This window comes from Macaca fascicularis, chromosome 10, assembly GCF_037993035.2.
Source record: "Macaca fascicularis isolate 582-1 chromosome 10, T2T-MFA8v1.1".
Classification (NCBI taxonomy): Eukaryota; Metazoa; Chordata; class Mammalia; order Primates; family Cercopithecidae; genus Macaca; species Macaca fascicularis.
Window position 1 is genome coordinate 33010900 of NC_088384.1, and position 23414 is coordinate 33034313.

Here is a 23414-nt window from a genome sequence, read left to right on the forward strand (position 1 = left end):
CTTGGCGTTTATTCTTGTGGATTTCACTATAAGATATGGGTCTGATTTTATCATTTTTCCAAATGGTTAACCATTTTTGTTCCAGTGATGTGAGATACCACCTCTTCTATGTATTAAACTTCCACATGTACTTGGGTTTATTTCTAGGCTTTTTATTTCACTGATCTGTCTGTCTATACAGGAGTACTAAACTTTTAATCCTAAAGACTCTAGTGCATGTTAGTATCTGATCGGGCTGGCTCCTTTGCAGCTAACTTTTCCCCGTGTTTTCCTGTGCATTCTACATTTTTGTTTATCCAAGTGAATGTTAATATCAACTTCTCTAACTCCATGAGGAAGCTTGCTGGTGTTTCTACTGGGGTTGTGTTAAATTTATAAATTAACTTGGGGAGAAGAGACATCTTTTTTTTTTTTTTTTTTTTTTTTTTTTGAGATGGCGTCTCGCTCTGTCGCCCGGGCTGGAGTGCAGTGGCCGGACCTCAGCTCACTGCAAGCTCCGCCTCCCGGGTTCCCGCCATTCTCCTGCCTCAGCCTCCCGAGTAGCTGGGACCACAGGCGCCCGCCATCTTGCCCGGCTAGTTTTTTGTATTTTTAGTAGAGACGGGGTTCCACCGGGTTAGCCACGATGGTCTCGATCTCCTGACCTCGTGATCCGCCCGTCTCGGCCTCCCAAAGTGCTGGGATTACAGGCTTGAGCCACTGCGCCCGGCCAAGACATCTTTTATGTTGATGTTGAATTGTCTTAACCAAGAACAAAGGATTATTTTTCCTTTGTTCAAATCTACTTTTGTGTCTTCCAGGAGAATTTTAACATTTTCTTCATATAGGTTTTTCTTATTTATTAATTAAAGTTGTTCTTAAGTATTTTATCTTCTTTGGTATAAATGGAATTTTCTCTGATTGGTTATTATTTTTGTACAAGTAATATTGTGCTCGTTGTTGTTATTGTATATAAATAACGCAGAGACTATTGAATTCTCTATGTTAGTTTTACATCCTGCTGCCAATCGAAGTTTCTTTTTTTATTATTAGAATCTGTTTTATCATTGATTTTCTAGGGCTTTCCATGTATGCCATCATATAATTTGGAATATAGTTTTATTTTCTTTTTCTAGAGATGGGGTCTTGCTATGTTGCCCAGGCTGGAGTGCAGTGGCCATTCACAGGTGTGATCATAGTACACTGTAACCTCAAACTCCTGAGCTCAAGCAATCCTCCTGCCTCAAACTCCCAAGTAGATGGGACTACAGGCATGTACCAGTATACCCAACAGGAAGATCGTTTAATGTCTTCTTTTCCAATTATAAACCTCTACTTAATTTTCTTGTCTCATTGCTTTGGCTTAAACTGCCGCTACGATGTTGAATGGTAGTAGAGATAGTGGACATTGTGATCTTAGTGGGAATGTCCCCAATATTTCTTCATAAAATAATATGTTGGATTTAGGACCAAGGGGGATGTATATATATATTTAAATAATCTCTAAGAAATGCATCAATTTCTATTTGTTTATGTATTTTAATAAAAAATGGGCATTGAATATTGTCAAAGGCTTTTTCAGCATCTGTGGAGATAATTACATGTTTTTTCTCATTATATCTATTAATACAGTGGGGCATCCATAAATTCCCTGTTTGAACCAATCTTGCATTTCTAGGATAAATTCCACTTGGTTATTGTATATTAATGTGATATTGGATTCTGTTTACTAATATTTTACTTACTTTTTTTGTGTGATAGTCATAACTGGTATTGGTCTATACTTTTCTTCTGATCAGAGCTTTAAATATATACTGGTATGTAGTATTTTTCATTTAAAAAAAATTTTGGGGCCGGGCGCGGTGGCTCAAGCCTGTAATCCCAGCACTTTGGGAGGCCGAGACGGGCGGATCACAAGGTCAGGAGATCGAGACCATCCTGGCTAACACGGTGAAACCCCGTCTCTACTAAAAAATACAAAAAACTAGCCAGGCAAGGTGGCGAGTGCCTGTAGTCCCAGCTTCTCGGGAGGCTGAGGCAGGAGAATGGCGTGAACCCAGGAGACGGAGATTGCAGTTAGCTGAGATCCAGCCACTGCACTCCAGCCTGGGCGACAGAGCGAGACTCTGTCTCAAAAAAAAAAAAAAAATTTGTGATTTCAGTTATCCCATTTCACCTAAAAGTTGTTTTAAAATTTCTATTTGATAAGACCTTTTCGTTTTTTATTTTATTAATTTCTAGTTTAATTGCACTGTAGTCATAGAATTTTATTTATAAATATTTCTTCTTTGTGAAACTTACTGATATTTCTTTGTGACCCAATATATAGTCAATTTTTACACATGTCCCATGTACCCTTGAGAAGATGACGTAGGCTCTGTTATGAGAGTGTAAAGTTCCATTATAGATCTGTAGTATCTACCTTGTTGGTTGTATTTTTTGGATCTTCTATCTGCCTACTTATTGTCCACAGGATCTGACTTGTACTAAGAGTAGTATGTTATGGCCGGGCACAGTGGCTCATGCCTGTAATCCCAGCACTTTGGGAGGCCAAGGTGGGCAGATCACCTGAGGTCAGGAGATCAAGACCAGCCTGGCCAATGTAGTGAAACCCCGTCTCTACTAAAAATACAAAAATTAGCCGGGTGTTGTGGCGCATGCCTGTAGTCCCAGCTACTCGGGAGGCTGAGGCATAGGAATTGCTTGAACCCAGGAGGCAGAGGTTGCAGTGAGCCGAGACCACGTCACGTTTTTTTTTGAGACTACGTCTCAAAAAAAAAAAAAAAAAGAGTAGTATGTCACATTCTCCAATCATTAGTAGGCTTCTTTCTGTGACTCTGCATCTCCTGTAATTTCTGCTCTATAAAGGTGGTATCTCTGTTATATATTGCATAGATATTAAAAACTTATATATATTAATTATATATTATATATGGATATTAAAAACTGTTATATGTATAGTTTTTTTGTTTTGTTTTGTTTTGAGATAGGGTCTCACTCTGTCACCCAGGCTTTAATGCAGTGGTGTGATCACGGCTTACTGCAGCCTCAAACTCCTGGGCTCAAGCAATTCTCCTTCCTTAGCATCCCAAATAGCTAGGACTACACTACTGTGCCCAGCTAATTTTTATTTGTTTTGAGAGATGAAAATCTGACTCTGTTGCTCAGGCTGGTCTCGAATTCCTGGCCTCAAGTAATCTTCCCACTTCAGCCTCCCAAAGTGTTGGGAATACAGGTGTGAGCCCACCACACCTGGCCATAAACGGTTACATTTTGTAAACTGCAACGAAGAATTAAAAACTATCTGTCTTTGTCAAGTCTAATGCTTTTTGGCTGGAATTCAACTTTGTCCGCTATTAGTATTTCAACTCGTCCTTTCTTATTGTTTCTGTTTGCCCCGTATACCTTTTTGCCCATCTCTAATTTTAGCCTTTTGGAACTACTTTGTGTTACACACTCTTTTTCTTATTGAGTGACATATTCTGAGTCAAGGAGTAAATTCTGAGAATGAATCCTTTAACAGATATGTGTTGTGAACATTTTATTTCTGTCTGTAACTTCAGTTTTGATTCCCTTAATGTCTCTTGATGAGAATTATGACTTTGAGCTTCATCCATGTAAGACTGGAGCTGATTCATTTTCAGTTCTGTGGAGTATTCTATCATACGAATTTACCCAATGTGTTCCTTTCTGCAGTTGCTAGCTGTTTGGGTTGGTTTTGGTTTTTGTTATTATACCCAATACTACTAGGAACATTCTTGTGTGAGTCTCTTTGCACACACTTGTGAGAATTTCTTCAGGGTGTTTATCTAAGAGTAGGGTTGCTGAGTCATACGGCATGCGAGATAGAGCCAGATTGTTTTCCAAAGTGGTCGTTTCCGTGTGTGCTCCTTCTAGCTTGGTAGAAGGTTCCAGTTGTCCTCTGTCTTCATCAACATTTGACAGACTGTTTAATTTTTTGCTAATCTGCTGAGAGTATAATTATATCACATTGTAGTTTTGACAGGCATTCCCAGGATTATTAATTAGGTTCAACATCTTTGCATATATGTATTGGACATTTACGTTGCTTGTGAAATATCTGTCCAAGCCTTTTGCTTATTTTTCTTTTGGTGTTTGCTTTTGTATTCTGTTGACCTCTGTGTTCTTTAGATATTCTGGATACGAGTCCAGTGTGGACTTGTCTTTCTCCACCCCTCTAGCCTGCCTTTATGGTTTTATATCTACAGAAAAGCTGCAAGTGTAGTAAAATAAATACCTGTACACCTACCTTCACCTGTGCTCACCAGTTGTTAGCATTTTGCCACATTTGTGCTACTTCTCTGCCTATATATTCATACATAGATAGGTAGAGATATTAAGAGAGAGAATTTTTTTTGAAACATTTGAAAACAGATTGTAGACATTATAGCATTTCACCCCTAAATACTTTAGGATGTATCTCGTAGGAATAAAGACATTCTTTACAGAAAATACGGTTATCCTTCCCAAGGAAATTAATAACACCTCATTATCTGTAGTCCATATTCAGATTACCCCCAAAGGTCCCCCAGACATCCCTTATAGCCCCCTTTTTTTGATCCAGGATCTGATCTAAGAGCCAGGATCTAAGGTTCATGTGTGTTTGGTCATCATGCCCCTTTGGTCTCTTAATGTGGAAGTTACCTGGCGTCTTCCTTTGGTTGTTTCTCTTGATGTTGACCTTTTTGGCAAGTCCAAGCTAGTAGTCTTATCCAGTGTCTTGTCATATGGATGTGTCTGATTGTTTCCTTTAGGGCTGGATTCAGGTTGAGCATTGTTGGCATGGACACCCAGGGATGGTGTCACGTCTGTGGCATCACGTCAGGAGATAAGCAATGCCAGTTTGTTCATTATTGGCAGTGCCAGCTTTTCTCAGTGGTGAAAGTGGTGACAGCCAGATGTCTCCATTGAAGGTACACATTTTCCTTTTGTGATCAGTAAACAGTCTGGAGAGTAATACCTTGGCACAACACACATCTCCTGCTTCCCAACCACCTCTCACCAAGTTGGATCCTTTTTCTGATCTGTGTGATGATGTTTCACCTCCCTTGCTCTCTGCTTGTAGTTGCAATTCCCTCTCAGTTTCTTTAAGAGCATTAAGCACCCTTGCCTTGTGTACCTGAGTGCTCTGCTCTGTGGGTCTAGTTCTGTTTTCTGTCGCCTCTGATGACTCTCGCTCACAGTGCCATGGTTCCTTGTTGATTTTTGTGATTTTTGACTACAACCTTGTACTTCTTAGGACTTTTTCTAAAGTGAATTCCTTGAGGCCTGGGTTTCAGGTGGATTCCTTCTGAGAAGACAGACTGAGGTGTGGGGGATCTCTCAGGGTGGTGTGAGTTAGGGCTGAAACCTGAGGACTGGTGTTTTTCTGGCATCCGTGGTTGTAGGTTTAGTGCTGGCTCAGCCTAACACTGAGCATCTAGTTACTGGGGTTTTCCTAGGAGGTTAGCCACCGTAGGAGGGCCCTAAGCTTTGCCTTTTGTCACCCCAGAGGCCATCAGAGCTGGAAATCCAGGTCACTAGTGCAGCAAATGCCCTCATGGCAGGCTTGGCAGGTCTCCTGAGGTTGCACTTTTACTTAGTGTTTGGCCTCTGGCAGCTCAGACTTTTTTTTGTCAACTTAGTGATGCATTTAAGATTTTGATTTTGATTTTTTTCAGAGATAGGGTCTTGCTTTGTTGTCCAGGCTGGAGTGCTGTGGTGTGATCGTGGCTCATTGTAGCCTGGAACTCTTGGGCTCAAGTGATTCTCCCACCTCAGCCTCCTGAGTAGCTAGACTTACAGGTGCCCACCACCATGCCTGGCTAATTTATTTTTATTTTTTGTAGATATGGGGTCTGACTATGTTGCCTTGGTTGTTCTTGAACTTCTGGCCTCCAGCAATCCTCCTGCCTTGGCCTCCCAAAGTGCTGGGATTACAGGCCTGAGCCACTGTGCCTGGCTGTGTTTAAAAAAATTTTAAGATAATTATTTATTTTATTTTATTTATTTGAGATGAGGTCTCACTCTATCTCCCAGGCTAGAGTACAGTGGTGCAGTCATGGCTCACTTCAGCCTTGACATCCTGGGCTCAAGCCATCCTCCCACCTCAGCCTCCTGAGTAGCTGGGACCACAGGCATACACCACCACACCTGGCTAATTTATTTTTATTTTTTGTAAAGACAAGGTCTCCCTATGTTGCCCACGCTGGTCTTGAACACCTGGGCTCTAGTAATCCTCCCACCTTGGCCTCCCAAAGTGCTGGGATTATAGGCATGAGTCACCATGCCTGGCCTTTTAAGAAACTTTTATCAACATCTTTAGTTGTTTTTTGGGAGACGGCCGCCCAGGGTGTCCGTCCTGGTGTAAAGGGGTGCTGACCTACTCTTCAGTCTTGCTGGTTATGGGCTGGAGCTTCCTCGGGGGATGCTGGAGCTATTTCCATGCCCTTGTGTGAGATATGCAGCGGGGCGGAAGGTCCTGTTTGAGGCACTCCCAGCAGCCTGTGTGGCCTGTCCTTGTACTGTCACATGCCCAATGGGACAGGCAGGACCTGGTGGGGTGGGGCGGGCAGGGGTGGTACCAGTGGCCTCTCTGGGTGGTGGCTCCCCACACTGACTCACTTCGTGGTACTCTTTGCTGATTTACACAGAAGGGTTAGGGGACTTGAGCACAGGGCTGTGCAGCCCAAGGGCAGGGCGGGGGCCCAGGCTGAGCTGAGGCCTGTCTGGTATGAACCCCCAAAAGCCCGAGAATGTCTTGGGTAGAGACCTGTGGTTTTTGAGCTCCCGCCACTGCCCCAGGCCTGCTTCATCTGTAGGGAGGAAGGCCCTGCAGGTGTGGGCGGGTGTGTGCCAGCAGGACGTTTGCAGGCCTGCCCCTGCCTCCCTTGAGTGCGGTGTCCGTGGACCTCTGTGCCAGTTGCACCTGCCCGCTGGTCCCCACACCCAGAGGAGCTCTCTGGACCTCTCTTGGGAGAGCCCTGGGGCCTGCCGAGCTGCCTCCGCAGTGGCACATTGCAGGCAGATGCCGTTGTTGTCCATTTGTGCCCTGGGGCTTTCAGGGGTGTTTGTGGCTTCTCTGGAAAGGCTGTTAGAGTTACACAAATTGTGTCAGACTGTCTTTCATTTTTCAAAGAATGTGGCTCACTTTGACACCTGGAAGAGCAGGCAGAAGCCAAAGTTGTGCTCTATGAATTAAGTTTCCTGTTCCTTTGCCTCCGGGAGGACAGGGCCAGGGCTGGGCTGGGGCCACCGCAAGGACGGCTGGGCGCACACAGGCCTTGCGCAAGGGCGGCCTTCGCTCCACAGCCTGGGGCCAGGCAAGATAGGGGAACGTGATGATTCTCAATTAAATTAATAAAGAATAATTAGATGTCATAAATCAAGCAATCCTAGGATATTGTCATGGGAAAAATATGTAGCTAGAATTAATTAGTTTTCAAATAAAGCATTTATTTTAATTACTTGAAATGATGGAGCCCTTAATTGCCGATGCATCATTTTGGCCTGTGTGTTTTGGTTGTTGTAACAACGTGACGGGTTTGTTCCCTGCAATTCTGGGGAAACAATAGAGGAGAACTTGATTTCATCACCTGAGAATGAGCCTTCTACTGGTGAGGTTCTGGAAACTCCCACCAGGCCCCAGGCAGGTGGCAAGTGGGGGCCGGGCTTCGGCTGGCACCGCCCAAGGCCGCCGTGCTGTCTGTGTGTGTGCTTCTCTGTGCTGTGTGTGCAGGTGTGTGCACATACGTGAATGCCTGTGCCTGAGTGTGTGAGTCTGCATGTGTGTATGTGTGTATAGGTATGAATGTGTGCATGTGTGTGTGCCTGTGTGTATGCGCACATATGAGTGTGTGAACATGTATGTGTATGCATGTGTCCTATGCATGGGTTTTGCATGTGTGTGTGCACCATGTGCATGTGTGTGCCTGTGTGTATGTGTATGCATAGCGTGTGTCCAATGTGTGTCCGTGCCTGGACTGCACGGGGAGCCTGTGTAGAGGTGACCTGTCAGGCTCTGCTTCCTGGACGGGAGTCATGAGAGGGGCCCTCCATCCTGGACTCGGTGCTTTCCTGCTGGGTGGAGGTGCTTTTGCCGGGTCTGCATTCTTTGGCTCCTCTTGGAGCTGGGGCCCTGTCTCCCTGTCCGCCTGACTAGCTTGCCTTTCTTACCTGGCAGGCATAGCACGAGCGGGCGGTGGCTTCTGAGAACTGTCCTCCAAGCCAACCCGCTGAGGGCAGCTGTTCCAGCCCCTGGCCCGGCTGCATCTTCAGGAGTCTTCCCCATCCCAGGCTGGAGCAGGGGCCGTGGGTCTTGGGAACAGTGTGGGGTCTGGTCCCTCCACCTCCCCTGGAAGCCACTCCCAAGTTTGGCCATGGTCAGTTGGCTTTCAGCCAGAGGTGAGAGAGGATGAAACCCCTCTCATCCCCCTCAAAAAAGAAAAGGAAAAATGGAACTTGGCAGTTAGTAAAGGACATCCTAGGGAACTCCACATTGTCTTTGGGACCCATTGAGAGAGGCAGGGTCGGGAGGTAGAGTGGCTGCCCCAGGTCTCTCTCCAGCCAGGGTGGACCTGCGCCCTGGAGTCACTGCCTGGCCCCTCCCAGGCCTCCTGCCCTCCCCCATGCAGCCTGTGCGGGCCCTGGCTGCTGTCCACCCTCCACTCTGCAGGACACCTTGGCAGGGGCATTTCTCAGGTGTTTTGAACCTTTGTTCCAGCTGGGCTGCTGCTGCCTCTCCTGAAGAGAGTAAGGAGAGGGCTGACGAGTATTCAGGAAGAAAGAGGCAGGGCTTGGCGGTGGTGGTGCCACTGAAGGGGCACCCTGGACAGCCACCTCCAGACATCCACAGCACTCCTGCCTCTGCACGTGCACCCCCATCTGCCTCCTACCCAGCACCTTCTGGAAGAGTCCTTCCCACCTCCCCTGCCCTGGTCCTTTACTGGCCCCAGTCCCTCTGCTGGCTGTGGCTGCTGTGGGCCATCCTTCCTGCCCTGTGTGCAGGCTGTAGGTGACTGGGCCGGGGCCTGTCCCACTGTCCCAGAGCCCAGTGGAAGAGGGCCCCTGTAACAGGCTGCCCCAGCCACCCAGTGGTCTGCTTCTGGCCTTTCCCTCTGTGCCTTAGCCCAGCTCAGGGCCTGCAGGCAGACAGACGTGGAACGGGTCGCTTCTGGCTCCAGGGCCACCCCACAGAGCAGCCAGCTGTGGGGCTGAGGTGGAGTGAGAGGCTCTGCGGGGCTGAGTGGTTGGGTGGGCTGGGCAGGGACCGGGGAAGCCTCTCTGGGTGAGTGGTGGCCTGCAGTGGTCCGGGGAGCAGCTGCTCATTGGTGACCGCAGCTCTCCCAAGGAGCCGCATGGCGACTCTGCCCCGGCCACTCTGCCCTTCAGTGGTGCCACGAAACCCTAGAGTACTTCAGGCCTCAGTGCCAGGGGCCTGGCGCAGCTCAGTGACTATTCTCTGCCTCAGTTTCCCCAAGTGGAAAAGGGGTGCTGCCGCCTCACAGGGTGGTGATGGCAGTTAGAAACTGTGGTGGGGCAGGCCCAGGGCCCAGCAGATGTGAGAGGAAGGCTCCTCCTAGCAGCCCCCCTGGGACCCTCTTTTCCCCTGATCCCTGATCCCTGAGCTGGCCATGGGCAGAGGTGGCAGCAGGGATGAAAGAAGAAAGGAGACTGGATTTGCCAGTGGGGAGGGAGGGTGGCTCCCAAGAGAGACACTGGAGTGAGGCCTGGACAGAGGGTGGGACTCAGCCAAGCCCAGTGGCAGGACCAGCAGTCCCAGCACGCAGATGGCCAGAGTGGGAAAGCACCGGTGTGGCTGCTGGGATCTAGGGAGCCAGAGGGCACAGCCAGTGGTGGACAGGAAGGCCTGGAGGCCAGGGTGACTGAGGGAATGTTGGACACTGCTGTGCCCACCCAGGGATGGCTCAGATGGGACCCAAGCGGGTGCACCAGTTAGGTGCAGAGGCCAACAGGCACAATGCGAGGAGGGCTGGCATCTGTGGGGCTCCCAGGTTCCCCCAGCAGTGGGGGAAGGGTGAACTCTGTGCTCTCTGCTGGGCTCACCGCCGTGCAGGGAACTGGTGCCTCTGCAGCCACAGGCCATTCATCAATGTCTGGGGAGCAGGGGTGTCTCTCCCAGGAGGGGCAGAGGGCCAGGGTCACTGAGCAGGGGCAGCATCTCAAGCACCTCTGTGCCTGAGCAGCCTTCCGAGAGGATGGGAGTAGGGACGCAGTCATTCACACGCCCTCCCTTGGTGCCCAGGTAACTGCATCCTGCCAGCATGGCGGCCCCCTGCCCGCCACCGCCTCCAGACCCCCAGTTTGTCCTCCGAGGCACCCAGTCACCGGTGCATGCACTGCACTTCTGGGAAGGAGCCCAGGCTCAGGGGCACCCAGTCCTCTTCTCAGGGTGAGTAGCTGCGGCCCCAGCCCCAGGCCACCCAGGGCCAAGTCAGGAGGTCATGACCTAGCAAGGAGCCCAGCACTTGTTTGAGGGTGCTGGCCAAGGGGCATGGACTGCTCGTCACCCAGGCTCGCACCCACCAGACAGACACACTGTCCCTTGGGGGAGGCAGAGACACGCACACTCTTTGTTACAGACTCAGGAGCAGGCAAGACCACCCAGCATGCATTTCTGTGGTATGGCTCCCCCCACCTCCAGAGAAGCAGATCTGCCTGAGTCACACCTAGAGGCTCCTGAGGGTCCCCCACTGCCCTCTCTGGAAGAGGAGCACTTTGCCAGTTTGCCCCTTAGTTCATATTTAGAGCTGTCGGCTTTTCAGCTCTACCAGCCTAGATGCCCTCATCCCACAATGTAGCCTCCAGGCTGGCCCCGGAGCATTCAGCACACCCTTCTGCCCCCTGATGCCCTGCTCGGCTTGTCTGAAACAGGTCTCAGAGTGGCCTGGTACACGTCTGGAGCCTGCAGACACGGAGAGCGGTCGCCACCCTGGATGGCCACGGGGGCCAGTGTGTAACCTGGCTGCAGATGCTGCCCCAGGGGCACCAGCTCCTCAGGTGGGTCTCCAAGGTGCGGGAGCCAGGTATGGTCTTCAGGGGAGTCAGGAACTCTCTGATGGAGGCCCTAGTGTCCATCACTGGGTGGCAGAACGGAGTGGGGGGACCAGAAGGGGCCAGAAGAGGGTCCGCAGCAAGGGCAGGGTGTGCAGGACCAGCCCCTCGTCGTGGGGAGGCAGGCAGGTCTGCCTCTGCATCTCCACCATCTCCACTGGACCCTTCATGCTCCAAGCTGGAGCCAGGAGGTGCCAGCTGAGGAGGCCAGAGCTCCAGGGCTGGTGACATCTGAGGTGAGCCCAGGTGCAAGTTGGTGGGAGGGCCTTCACAAGGGCACTGGGTTGTGGCTTGGGAGACTGGGCAGGGGTGAGGGCATTTGCTGAGAGGAGGGGAATGGGACAAAGTACAGGCTCAGAGATGCAGGCAGTGGTCCCAAGGAGGTCCTCCCTGTCCACTGCCCTTCCTGCCTGAGCCATGTGCCATGAGCATGGCAGGTCACACACGGTGCCGGTGGAGGCCCTGGGAACTGGGGGTTCTGGCAGCTGAGCCCTGGCCATGTGTGTCCCTTCACTAGGTTATGACAATGCACCTGACTCTTCCCAAGAGGACCCAGCCCCTGATGTGCCACATACGGCTATGTGGCCGGCAAGATGGCGGCTGAGTGGCCGGGGGTGGGGCTTGGGCTTGGGAGTGTAATGCTGTCCCATAGCGGTGTGTTTTGTGTTTCTGAAGTGGGCGTGGTAGTGAGGGCCATCTCCCCATCCAGTCTCCTCTGCAGTGTATCCTATGGTTTCTGCCCCTGCAGTCTCCTCCCTCAGGGCCCCGAGCTCACATGTGTGTTCTGTCCCCTACACATCACTTGGGCATGACTTGTCCAGAATGTGCCTCCGCAGGAAGGGTCCACAGAGGTGGCCTGTCTTCGTTGGTACTCAGACCCCACTGTTCTAGCCTCTGCTTAGCACAAGGGCAGGTTTCTGGATGCCCCCACGGTTCACGAGCCCTTAGCCCATCCCGAGACAGTGTGACCGTACCCTCCATGACTGCTGTGCTGTCTGGCCAGGTGCCTGCTGGGAAGAGCCCAGTGAACGTATGAGGATGGCTGTGGCGCCATTGCAGTGTCAGCCTGTGCCTTCAGCAGAGCTCTCCCTGGCCAGGGGTCCACATTGAGCCCAGGCCTCTCCTCAGAGGAGCCTCTGCCTCCATCCCGTGGGCCCAGGTCCCAGGGCCACCTCTGTGGACCCTTCTGCAGCTTGGTCTCCCATGGCCATGACACCATCCTCCTGATGGGTGGCAGAGCCTCATCCTGAGGTTACCTGGCTCACAGGGCCCTGCTCCACACGCTGGTGCACTACTGGGTGAGCAGGAGGTGGCGGGGGAACAAGAGGGCCTGGCATTCCTGGTTGGGGAGATCCCATGTGCTGAGGCCCTGGAGGTCCTGCCTGTGAGTGTGGTGAGGGACAGTGGGGCTGGGTGCTGGGCAGCTGGCAGCAGAGCAGGGAGGGGCAGCCCCTGGGGGTTAGCCCAATGCTGGGTTCTGACATTACCCCCATGGTCTTGTGGAGGTGACGGGGCTAGGACAACAGGCCGGAGGTAGGCCAGGAAGCAGCAGGCAGGGGCAGGTGCTTGAGGGGCTTCTCTGCTTCCCATGGGGAGTGGGAGGGACAGGGTATGGTGGGACAGGGAAGGCCTGCAGGCGGCTGGCAACAAGTCCTCCTTTGGGCCGCCTGGATGCCGGAGCAGGCTATTGTCCTTGATCACAGTGACATCTGCCCCTGTGTGGGGATCGCTGCCACCAGCCCAGGAATCCTGAGCACGGGCCTGCTGCTGTCCTGGGATTTGCCTTGCTTCATATTCAGGGAACTCCGTGCCATCACCATCACGGCCCAGAACTCCAAAACAACAGGCCCATTCTCCTGCTCTGGACTCGGTGCGTGGTTCATGGCACTGTGGAGTCCAGTCCCCGGAGAATGAGGCCTGTCTGGCCCCCACCAGTCTGCAAAACATGTCTGTGCCAGACTCATGCGGTGCCTACCACCTGGGAGATGGCTGCAGGTGACGGAGGCACCAGGGTTGTCCTGGAGAGCAGAGGCCCTGAGCCTGTGTGCTTGCGGAACCCCGGGCCTGTGTGCTTGCGGAACCCCGGGCCTGTGTGCTTGCGGAACCCCGGGCCTGTGTGCTTGCGGAACCCCGGGCCTGTGTGCTTGCGGAACCCCCTGTGGTTGTGCCTGCATACTGGCCAAGACGACCCAGATCCCCCACCGCTGGTGCAGGGGGCCTCAGTGTGGGTTTGGTCTTTGATTGTCAGAGTAGATTTCATTTCTACAACCCCACCAGGCCATGTGCATCGGGAGCTGCTGTTTGTAAGGGTCCTCCTGAGCTTTCAGCCACAGTGTAGCCCTTGGTGGTCCCTTGCATAGGTGCCTCGTGGTATCAGGCTGTCCTGCAGACGGGAGCTGTGCCAGGCCTGGTGGGCAGTCTGGGAGCTGGCGTTCGAGGGCGCCTCCCCTTCCTGCTGGGATGGTGCTGCAGTGGCCGCTTCCCAGGCAGGGCCAGCCACGGGTCAGGGGGTCTGTGGATGGAGACTGCAGGTGTGGAGTGCCAGGTGCGTTTGCACTGTACTAGAGCCTGTGGTCCGCCACCCGGCCTGCACTCAGCTGTGTTTGGAAGCCAAGTCTCTCCAAGTGGCCCTTGAAGGAAGTGATGGCTTTCATGTCGATGGGAGGTGGGAGGACGCCCTCAGCCTCCCGCATGCCAAGGACGCACCTGTGCCCTCGACAGCCACCTCAGCAGGGTGTATTTTTATCTTTTTTCTTGTGAAGTATAATGTACTCACAGAAAAGCGCAAGACAAGTGTGCTCAGAGCATTGTATTATGGCTGAGTGGGCACCTGAGCAACCACCTTCCAGTCAGGAAGTAGAGCGCAGGGCCCCTGAGCCTCCGAACCCCGAGCTGCTGCCATCTGCTCTCCCTGGAGGCAGCCCCCTCATGCCCCAGGAGGTAGCCCCTCATGCCTCAGTTTTGCTTTATTTCTGAATATCTGTCTCTAAAAAGCATAGACTAGTTTCATCTGCTTTTTTCCTTGAAAGTGTAGAGACATAAGGAACAGCATCTGTATGTGACTTCTGTCACTCAGCTTTGTCTCCTTGAGCTCCCTGTGTTGCACGTAGCTGCAGTCAGCTGTCGCTGTTTTCTTTTTTTTTTTTTTTTTTTTTTTTTGAGACGGAGTCTCGCTCTGTCGCCCGGGCTGGAGTGCAGTGGCCAGATCTCAGCTCACTGCAAGCTCTGCCTCCCGGGTTTACACCATTCTCCTGCCTCAGCCTCCCAAGTAACTGGGACTACAGGCGCCCGCCACCTCGCCCGGCTAGTTTTTTGTATTTTTTAGTAGAGATGGGGTTTCACCGGGTTAGCCAGGATGGTCTCGATCTCCTGACCTCGTGATCCGCCCGTCTCGGCCTCCTAAAGTGCTGGGATTACAGGCTTGAGCCACCGCGCCCGGCCTGTTTTCTTTTCCTTACTTTTTTTTTTTTTTTTGAGACAGAGTCTTGCTCTGTCGCCAGGCTGGAGTTTAGTGGCGCGATCTCGGCTCACCGACTCCCTGGTTCAAGCGATTCTCCTGCCTCAGCCTTCCGAATAGCTGAGATTAGAGGCATGCACCATTACGCCCAGCCAATTTTTGTATTTTTAGTAGAGACAGGGTTTCACCATATTGGCCGGGACAGTCTCGGTCTCCTGATTTCATAATCTGCCTGCCTTGGCCTCCCAGAGTGCTGGGATTACAGACGTGAGCCACTGGGCCTGGCCCCTAATGGTGTCTTTAATGAACAAAGGTTACTCATTTTAATGGAGTTGATTCTAGTCTGCCAGGCTTTCCCCTTATGGAGAGTGCCTTTGTGTCTTGCAGGGAGTTCCCACGCCGAGGTCCAAGAGACCTCTCTCCATGTCTCCCCGGAGCTTTGCTGTTGTCCCTTGTAGGTCCATGGTTCAGCTGGAATTCACTACGGTGTGCAGTGAAGGCTCTGTGTTTCCATGTGGGTACCCAGCGGTCCTGCCTTCCCCCACCTCAATGCCCCTTGGATGGGGCAGGAAGGGGATCCAGGCAGTCAAAGAAGCAGGGTCAGGGGAGTGGTGTGGCAGCGGCAGCCTGGGAGGCCAGGAGGTTGGTGAGAGCAGGCGGGCAGGCTCACTGGTTAAGCGTGTCAGTGAACATCTCCAGGAGAACAGAGGCCAGGGTTGTCCCTGCCCAGAGAGGAGAGTTACCAACACGGGAAGGGGGAAAGTGAAAAAGAACCTGTGTATTGTGTGTGTGAGGTTTGCGTATGGAAGTTGTGTGTGTGAGAGATGCCTGTGTGGTGTGTATGTATGTGAGGTGTGTCTGAGGTGTGTGGTGTGTGTGATTGTGTGTTGTGTGCATGCGTGGGAGGTGTGTGTGTGTTCCCTCGCCTGCGTATGGAGGGGCCTGGCGGCCAGGGCATGCTCTAGCTGTGAGCAGTTGGACACCCAGGTCCTGGCTTCTAAATGCCTGTGTGTCCCGGTGGAGTGAGGGTTCCCCAGGAGATGGCAGATTCTAGGTCTGGACATCTCACGGATGGCCACATGTCAGAGGATTCTGAGCCAGCCTGCAGGGGCTCCCATTAGCCTAGGCCAATATGAGCACTAAAATGAATGATCAGAATTTGGGGTGATGAGCCTTTGAATATGATGGGTCCTGACCAGGCGACCAGGGTTGACACCCCCGATGGTGGGCAGGGCACGTCGGGTGCCTCGCAGCGTGATGACTGAGGAGAGGCAGCATCATCTGGTGTCCCCTGAGAAATATGGGTCTGGGCCTTGTCACCAGCGAAGGAAGGAGTGCAAGGACATGAGAGAAAGGCAGAGACAGGGAGAGAGAAGGGGCCGTGCAGGGGTCAGAGGGAGCCGGGGCCCACAGCAACGCAATGTGTGCCCCGCGAGACCCCACACAGGCCACGACGCCCCAGGATGACTGCGGGCTGTTGGGGTTCACCCTTGGTCAGGATGTGGTGGTGACAAGGCGGGGTTCTTGGTGACAGGCTCACCTGTGTGCACAGGGCTGGGAGAGGCCGGGAGAAGCAGCCACTGCAGCAGGAGGCCTAGGGAGTCTTCGTGCTGTTCTCACAACTGTCCTGTGAGTTCAAAACTGATTCAAAATAAAAAGTTAAGCTGGGCCGGCCGGGCGCGGTGGCTCAAGCCTGTAATCCCAGCACTTTGGGAGGCCGAGGCGGGCGGATCACGAGGTCAGGAGATCAAGACCATCCTGGCTAACATGGTGAAACCCCATCTCTACTAAAAATACAAAAATATTAGCCAGGTGTGGTGGCGGGTGCCTGTAGTCCCAGCTACTTGGGAGGCTGAGGCAGGAGAATGGCGTGAACCCAGCAGGCGGAGCTTGCAGTGAGCCGAGATCACACTACTGCACTCCAGCCTAGGGGACAGAGCAAGACTCCGTCTCAAAAAAAAAAAAAAAAAAGTTAAGCTGGGCACAGTGGCTCACTCCTGTAATCCCAGCACTTAGGGAGGCTGAGGTATGCTTGGGCCTAGAGTTCAAGACCAGCTTGGGAAACATCATGAAATCTCGTCTCTACAAAAAAATACAAAAATTAGCTGAGTGTGGTGGCACACGCTGGTCATCCCAGCTACTTGGGAGGCTGAAGTGGGAGGATCACCTGATCCTGGGAGTTTGAGGCTACAGTGAGCTGTGATCACCCCACTGCACTCCACCCTGGGCAGCAGATCAAGACACTGTCTCAAAGAAAAAATGTTAAAGTTCCTGGAAAGACAAGTCAGTCCTCCGCTCCCCGCAGGCGCACATGGATGCCCTCCCTGTGAGCGTGGTGTGCAGCCACATCTCCCCTCCCTTGGCCCTGGCCCTCTTCATGCTGAGGACACCCCCATCTCGGCCTCCCTGCAGTGTCACATTGAGCCTTGCTGCCTAGCAGAGCCCCGGGGGCTGTGCGAGTGTTTGTGCTCCAAATGTCCAAGTATATTTTGATATCAGTTTGGCAGGTTCTCCAAAACCCCCGTGGAGATTTGCACAGCGACTGAGTTGCCCAGATCAGTCTTTGTGGTGCTGAGTTCTCTGGCGTGGACGCCACACACCGCACAGCCCTTCTGGCAGAACATGGGTGCATGATAATAACTGGGACCCAGACTTTGTTTCAATTTCTTCTGTTTGTCCACCAATGACGTTTCTGCTCCAGGATCCTCTGAGCTGTCACGTCTCCTTAGTCCCTTCTGGGTGTGTGATCATTTATTTTCGTGACCTCAACATTTTGGTCTTTTTTTTTTTTTTTTTTTTTTTGAGGCAGGGTCTTGCTTTGTCACCAAGGCTGGAGTGCAGTGGTATCATCACAGCTCACACAGCCTCAATCTCCCAGGCTCAAGCAATTCTCCTACCTCAGCCCCCTGAGTAGCTGGAACTGCAGGCACACGCCACCAAGCTTGACTAATTAAAAAAAATTTTTTTGTAGAGATGGAGTCTCACTATGTCAGCGAGGCTGGTCTTGAACTCCTGGGCTCGAGCAATCCTCCCACCACCACCTTCCAAAGTGCTGGGATTACAGGCCCGGGTCATCGCACCTAGCTGACACTTTTGAAGAGTTACTGCGCAGATGTTTTGTAGAACACCCCTCAGGTTGGGTTTGTCTGATATTTTCTCAGGTTAAAACTGGGGTGATGGGTTTTGGGAAGAAACCCACAGAAGTGAGGTTTCTCATCCTATCATCCTGGCGTCCATGCTGAGCACATGGGTCCCTGATGGCCCATGGCTTGGCGAGGACAACCCTGGTTGCTGGGGCAGGAAGTGTCTGCCTGACTTCACTGTCAAGGTATAGCTTTTGCTTACTAGTTGCAGTCCACATGCAAAGGGAAAATGAAGCTCCACCTCCTGTGGGGAGGAGAGCCAAGGATGTGTGGCCCTGTGTTACAATCACCGCAGTAATTACTAACATCTGGGGAGTGTAGTCACAGCTACTCAGGAGGCTGAGGCGAGAGGATTGTTTAAGCCGAGGAGTTTGAGACCAGCCTTGGCAATATGTTGAGACCCTTACACTTTTGCCGCTGATTTTAGCATCCATCTGTGGACTCTGCCTGCACTAGTTATTACTGGGGTGTTCTCATTTCCTTCATCCCTCCCAGCCATGGCAGATTCCTACTTTAATTGGAATATAAGAAGCTGGAAGGAAGGTTTATTCCTTCTTTCTGATACATAATGCACATTCACTCATGAGGATGGGCTCATGCAGATTTACTTCTTTCTTTGAGCTAAAATCTAATACCACCATGATTTATTTGATTTCTCAGATTGTTCCAGCTTCAGAGCCCATGTCCCTCTGACATCCCTGTTCCTTTTTTATTTTTATTTTATTTTTTGAGACAGGGCCTCCTGGAGTGCAGTGGCTCCATCATGGCTCACTGCAGCTTCCAACTCCCAGGCTCAAGCAATCCTCCCACTGAAGCCTCCTGAGTAGCTGGGTCTACAGGCACACACCACCAGGCCTGGCCAATTTTTGTGTCTTTTGTAGAAATAGGGGTCTCACTGTTTTGCCCAGGCCGATCTGGAACTCCTGGGCTCAAGCAATCCTCCTGCCTTGACCTCCCAAAGTGCTGGGATTTTAGGTGTGAGCCACCACACCCAGTCTTTATTTTATTTTATTTTTTATTTATTGAGACAGAGTCTTGCTTTGTCACCCAGGCTGGAGTGCAATGGCTCAATCTTGGCTCACCACAACTTCTGCCTCCCGGGTTCAAACAATTCTCATGCCTCAGCCTCCCAAGTAGCTGGGATTACAGGCGCACGCCACCACGCCCAGCTGATCTTTTTGTGTTTTTAGTAGAGACAAGGTTTCACCATGTTGGCCAGGCTGGTCTTGAACTCCTGACCTCTCAGGTTATCCGCCTGCCTTGGCCTCCCACAGTGCTGAGTACAGGCGTGAGCCACTGTACCCAGCCTTATTTTATTTCTGAAGCATTTCTCACTGCCTGGCACTACACGATGCTTGAGACTAGCATCTTGGTTTTCCTCCACTCTGTCCTAGAGTCAGCCATTTCTCCAGAGCCCTGGTTCCTGTCTTTGGAGAACAGGATAAGAAACCAAAACCTGGTGTTAGGTGTGGTGTTCTCAGCGGACAGCAGTGGGAGGCGCCTGGCTTGCAGGGTGACCTGTGCTTACACACCCGTCTGCACTCATTTCTGTCTGTGCATCTGACCACTCGTTGCTTGTCTTGACTTTACAATTCTAATTTGACTCCGCCAGCCCATCTCTCCCTGTGCCTCTCTGTCACATCTCCCTGTGGTGAGACCCCGAGCCCGTGAGCCACCCCTGGTTTCCTCATCTGTTCTACCAGGTGTACGTGTGGAGAGGATCCCTAACTGTAACCTGCACTCCTCTGAGAAACTAATTCACCCACGGGAGCAGTTTCTGCACAGTTATTTTTGTCTTCAACCTCATAAGCATCTAGTCATGAGCACTACCCCAAAACGCCTCAGGTTGGCTCCCCTCTGTTCTCTCCCTTGTCAGTCTGCAGTCCTTCCTGGGGGCCTGGCACCCTGGGTGTTTGCTGGTTTTAGGATGCACACAGTGAAGTTTGCTGTCTGTGCTGTGCAGCACTTCAGGCTTGGTGTCCCCCACCCCGGGGCCACGCTGGGCAGCCGTCAGTCCACAGCCTTGGTCCACTGCGTGTCCTGGCCTCGGACACTTTGGTGCTGGCTCATGTGTCAATGCCAGAGCGGTGAGGCCCTTCCTCAGCTGAGGCTCCTGACCTGCGGTGATCCAAGCTCACGGCACCCGCTCTCTGGAAACGTGGCCTTGCCTTCCTTCCGCCGCAGGGGCCACAGGAGCTGACACTTGTCCAGGGGAGTCTCAGGCCTGTCTCCTCTTTGTCTGGCAGTCAGGGCCGAGACCTGAAGCTGTGCCTGTGGGACCTGGCGGAGGGCAGGAACGCTGTCGTGGACTCCGTGCGCTTGGAGAGCGTGGGCTTCTGCCGGAGCAGCATCCTGGCCGGGGGCCAGCCGCGCTGGATGCTTGCCGTGCCAGGGAAGGGCGGCGACGAGGTGAGAGCCAGCCCACCTGAGGCCCCGTGTTCTCCAAACAGCTGTGCTCATCCCCTGCACTTGGTTAGGAGGCGCCTGCGCCCACCCACGGGACCCCATGGAGCTGCCCACCCGATGGCAGCTCCACCGGCCAGGGCTGGTGCACAGCCAGCTAGGCCTGGGCCTGTCCCCTCGGGGTGGCCCGGCTGATGAGCCATCCTCCTAGGGCAGAGGGAGAATCAGGAGGCGTTGGGGGAGGGGCCGGTGTTTTGGAGGCCTGGACACCCAGCACAGTTCTGCACATGGAGGAGAGCAGCGTGGGATGGCCAAGCATGGAGGCCCGAGGCCGGCAGGGTAGAGACCTCAGCAGGCCCTGAGGACCTTAGACCCACGTGGGAGGAACGCTCCGGGGCAGCTGGCAGGAGGCAGTGGGAGAGAGACCAAGGCCCTGGTGAAGTTGGAGGCCTGGGGAGGGCCGAGCCAGGGCAGCAGGGAGGGTGGTGTCTCAGGGCACAGAACCAGGGCTGGGCTGGGTGGGCGCAGGCACAGGGTGGTGATCACAGTCCCCAGGAGAAAGATGAGCTAGGGAACACCCAGGGGGATGGGAGGTCACCAAGCAGGGAGGCCACTGTTAGGTGGAACTTAGGCCTGAATGACCAGAGGTGTTGGTAACACAGGACTGGCCCAGCTGGACAGTGGTGTCCACACCCCCAGTGGCACAGGAGGCAGGGTCTGCCAAGGGAGGGGTGCCCAAGATGTGCAGGGAGGGTGTCATACTGGTGGAGGGCGTGGCTGGAGGCTCAGGTCATGGGAGAGCTGAAGGGAAATCAGAGAAGAGCCTGTGAGTGGTGACTGTCCCGCCTGGTGAGTGGGGTGTGGTGGCCCGAGGGCAAGGCGTGGGGAGGACATACCATGGAGTAGGGGTCGCACACGTGGGGGCTACTGTCCATGCCCACTGCCAAGTCGTCCCCATTCCCTGTGCCCCAGCTGTCTTTGGGGCTGGTACTGGGCAGGGCGGCCCCCACGCACAATTGGGCTTGGCCTCTGCCCAAGGAGAGTCGTTCTGTCTTCAGGCAGATCCAGTACATAAATAATGAGATAGGAACAGGCATTTATTTGTTCCATTGCATTTAAATAACCAATTAGGAGCTACATACACTTTTCTTGCCAATCTGCCAAAAACCTGTTACAAGTTGTATTTATGTCAGAAAGAGGGGTGTGCTTCCTCCCCCGGGACCCAAGGTCTGCAGACCCACAGGAATGCCGCAGGAGTTTGAGTCAGCTCTTCCCTTGTCCTGCTGTCCTCCATGCGCTGGTCTCAGCCACCCCCAGGGCGCCAGCCAGCACTCGGTCAGCCTGCGCTGCCCCTGGCCCCATGTCCCCTGTGCTCAAGGCCATCTAACCCTCCTCCTGGCTTTCGGCTCTCTCCATGGGGCGGCATCTGTCTTTTCCGGGGGCAGCCTGTCTGGAGACCTCGCACATCCTGGGAAAACAGTTGCTTTCCACATTCCCACCTGGAATCTGTCGGACTGGGCGGGAGAAAGCCTCGCTGGACTGCACCCAGACAACGCCCAGGGAGCCGCACTCCCACCCCACTCGGCTGACTGGGTGGCCACACTTGCCCAAACCTAACATCTTTCCTTCTGGAAACAAAAGTTGCAGTCAGATGCCAGGCAGAAAGCTCATGGGTGTCTGTAGGAGGCTCCAAGTACAGGCGCAGGCAGGGGCGGCCCCGGGCTGAGGACCCAGGCCAGGTGGACATGGTGTGTAACTCTGGTGCTTAGGTCCAGGGCTCACCGCTCCCCTGCACCCAGGATGTGGTTCAAGGCGCTGCCACCCCCACTCCCTCCTGCAGCGCTCAGAGTGGGGCATCAGGACTGCCCTGGGTTCTGCCCTCATCGCGCCCCACCATCATCTTTTGCCCCTGCCCTCACTGGCCTGCTCAAGTCGTTTGCCCTTGATGTCCCCTCACTCTCCCCAGAGGGGTCTTTTTGAGCCCAAATTGAGACAGGCCCTCCCTTGCTGGGGACTGTGTATGGCTGTGTAGGCTGTGTAGCCAGTGCCTGCCTCCTCCACAGCCCTCCCCACCCCACAGAAGCACAGGTGTGCTCAGGGCAGCTCCTCCTGCCCCTGGCTTAAGTCCCTCACCTCCCCACCCCATTAACTGCTGGAACTAGCCCATCCTCCTGATATAGCGACAAGAGGAGCAGATCTTATTTTAAGAAATCTGGCACAGAGGAGTGCAAAAAGGAGGAAATCATAGTCCCAGCTACTCAGGAGGCCGAAGCAGGAGGAACCCAGGAGTTCGAGACCATCCTGGGCAACACAGTGAGACTCCATCTCTACAAAAAGTTAGCTAAGCCTGGTGGCCGCACACCTGTAGTCCCAGCTACTGGGGAGGCTGAGGTGGGAGGGTTACTTGAGCTCAGGAGTTCAAGGCTGCAGTGAGCCGCGATGGCACCAGCCTGGGTGACAGAGTGAGACTCTGACTTTAAAACAAAACAAAACTTCTCAGTTTCATATGGGGAAAACAGGTCGTGAAACGAGAAAAGTTCCCTCATCCCCTCCCAAGGCATGCGATGGGGGCGTGTTCCACTTCCTTAGTGCCCCACGCCTCAAACCTCTAGGGGAGCACACGGACAGGCAGGCTGTGAGGCTCCGGCTCCACGGCAGTGTCTAGGGGTGAACGTTTACAGCTGAAGCCCCAGTGGGTGTGTGTTACAGGCTGCTTTTTCAGTTTAGCTGTCCATAGGTGGCTTGTACTAGTCAGCTCAATTAGATGCTTGCCTTATCACAAGGACAGAGGGCTTTCAGTATGGTGGGTTCTTGCCTTGGTGTAACGGAAGAATTGGATCACACGTGGGCTTGGAGAATGAGTGTAAGGTTTTATTGAGTCGAAGTAGCTCTCAGCAGATAGGGGAGCCAGAAGGGAGATGGTTTTCCCCTGGAGTCGGTCCGCTTGGTGGCCTGGGCTGTCCTCCAACTGCCCGGCCAGATTCCACCTCGTTCTGCTGGTCGATGGCCTGCCAGCATGCCAGCCTCTGTCGGGTTGCTCTTCCACCGCCATGCTCCCCTCGACGTCCTCTCAACGTCCTCTCAGCGTCCAGCTGCTTGTGTCTCTGCTTGCTAGGGTCTTGGGGGTTTTTATAGACACAGAATGGGGGTGTGGCGGGCCAGGGTGGTCTTGGGAAATGCAGCATTTGGGCATGAATGCAGGAGTGCCTGTCCTCACCTAGGTCTGTAGGCACAGGCCCAGGGGTGGAGCCCTTGCCAGGGGACTTCCCTTCCCAGCACTTCCCTGCCCCTCTCCCGTATCATTTGGAAATGTGGGGAGTGAGCCACACAGTGTGGTCTACACCCTCCCAGATCCTCCC

General features: G+C 53.2%; 1 protein-coding gene across 11 annotated transcripts in view; it reads left to right on the plus strand.

The window, feature by feature from the left end:
• GNB1L (G protein subunit beta 1 like) overlaps nucleotides 1-23414 on the plus strand; it is a 70501-nt gene that overhangs the window by 26185 nt on the left and 20902 nt on the right. For 5 of the 11 annotated variants that reach the window (XR_012419007.1, XM_045364000.2, XM_074004443.1 and 2 more), the window contains exons 3-5: nucleotides 10244-10390; nucleotides 10873-10998; nucleotides 19899-20061. The exons of 3 other annotated variants lie outside the window; for them this stretch is intronic. Coding sequence is in view for 6 of the 8 variants with exons in the window: in XM_045364000.2 (XP_045219935.1) it covers nucleotides 10263-10390; nucleotides 10873-10998; nucleotides 19899-20061 (417 nt within the window). In the remaining 2 variants the exon portion in view is untranslated. The remainder of the gene's footprint in view (nucleotides 1-10243; nucleotides 10391-10872; nucleotides 10999-19898; nucleotides 20062-23414) is intronic. 3 more of the 11 variants (XM_074004442.1, XM_074004446.1, XM_074004444.1) reach the window with 3 other exon arrangements.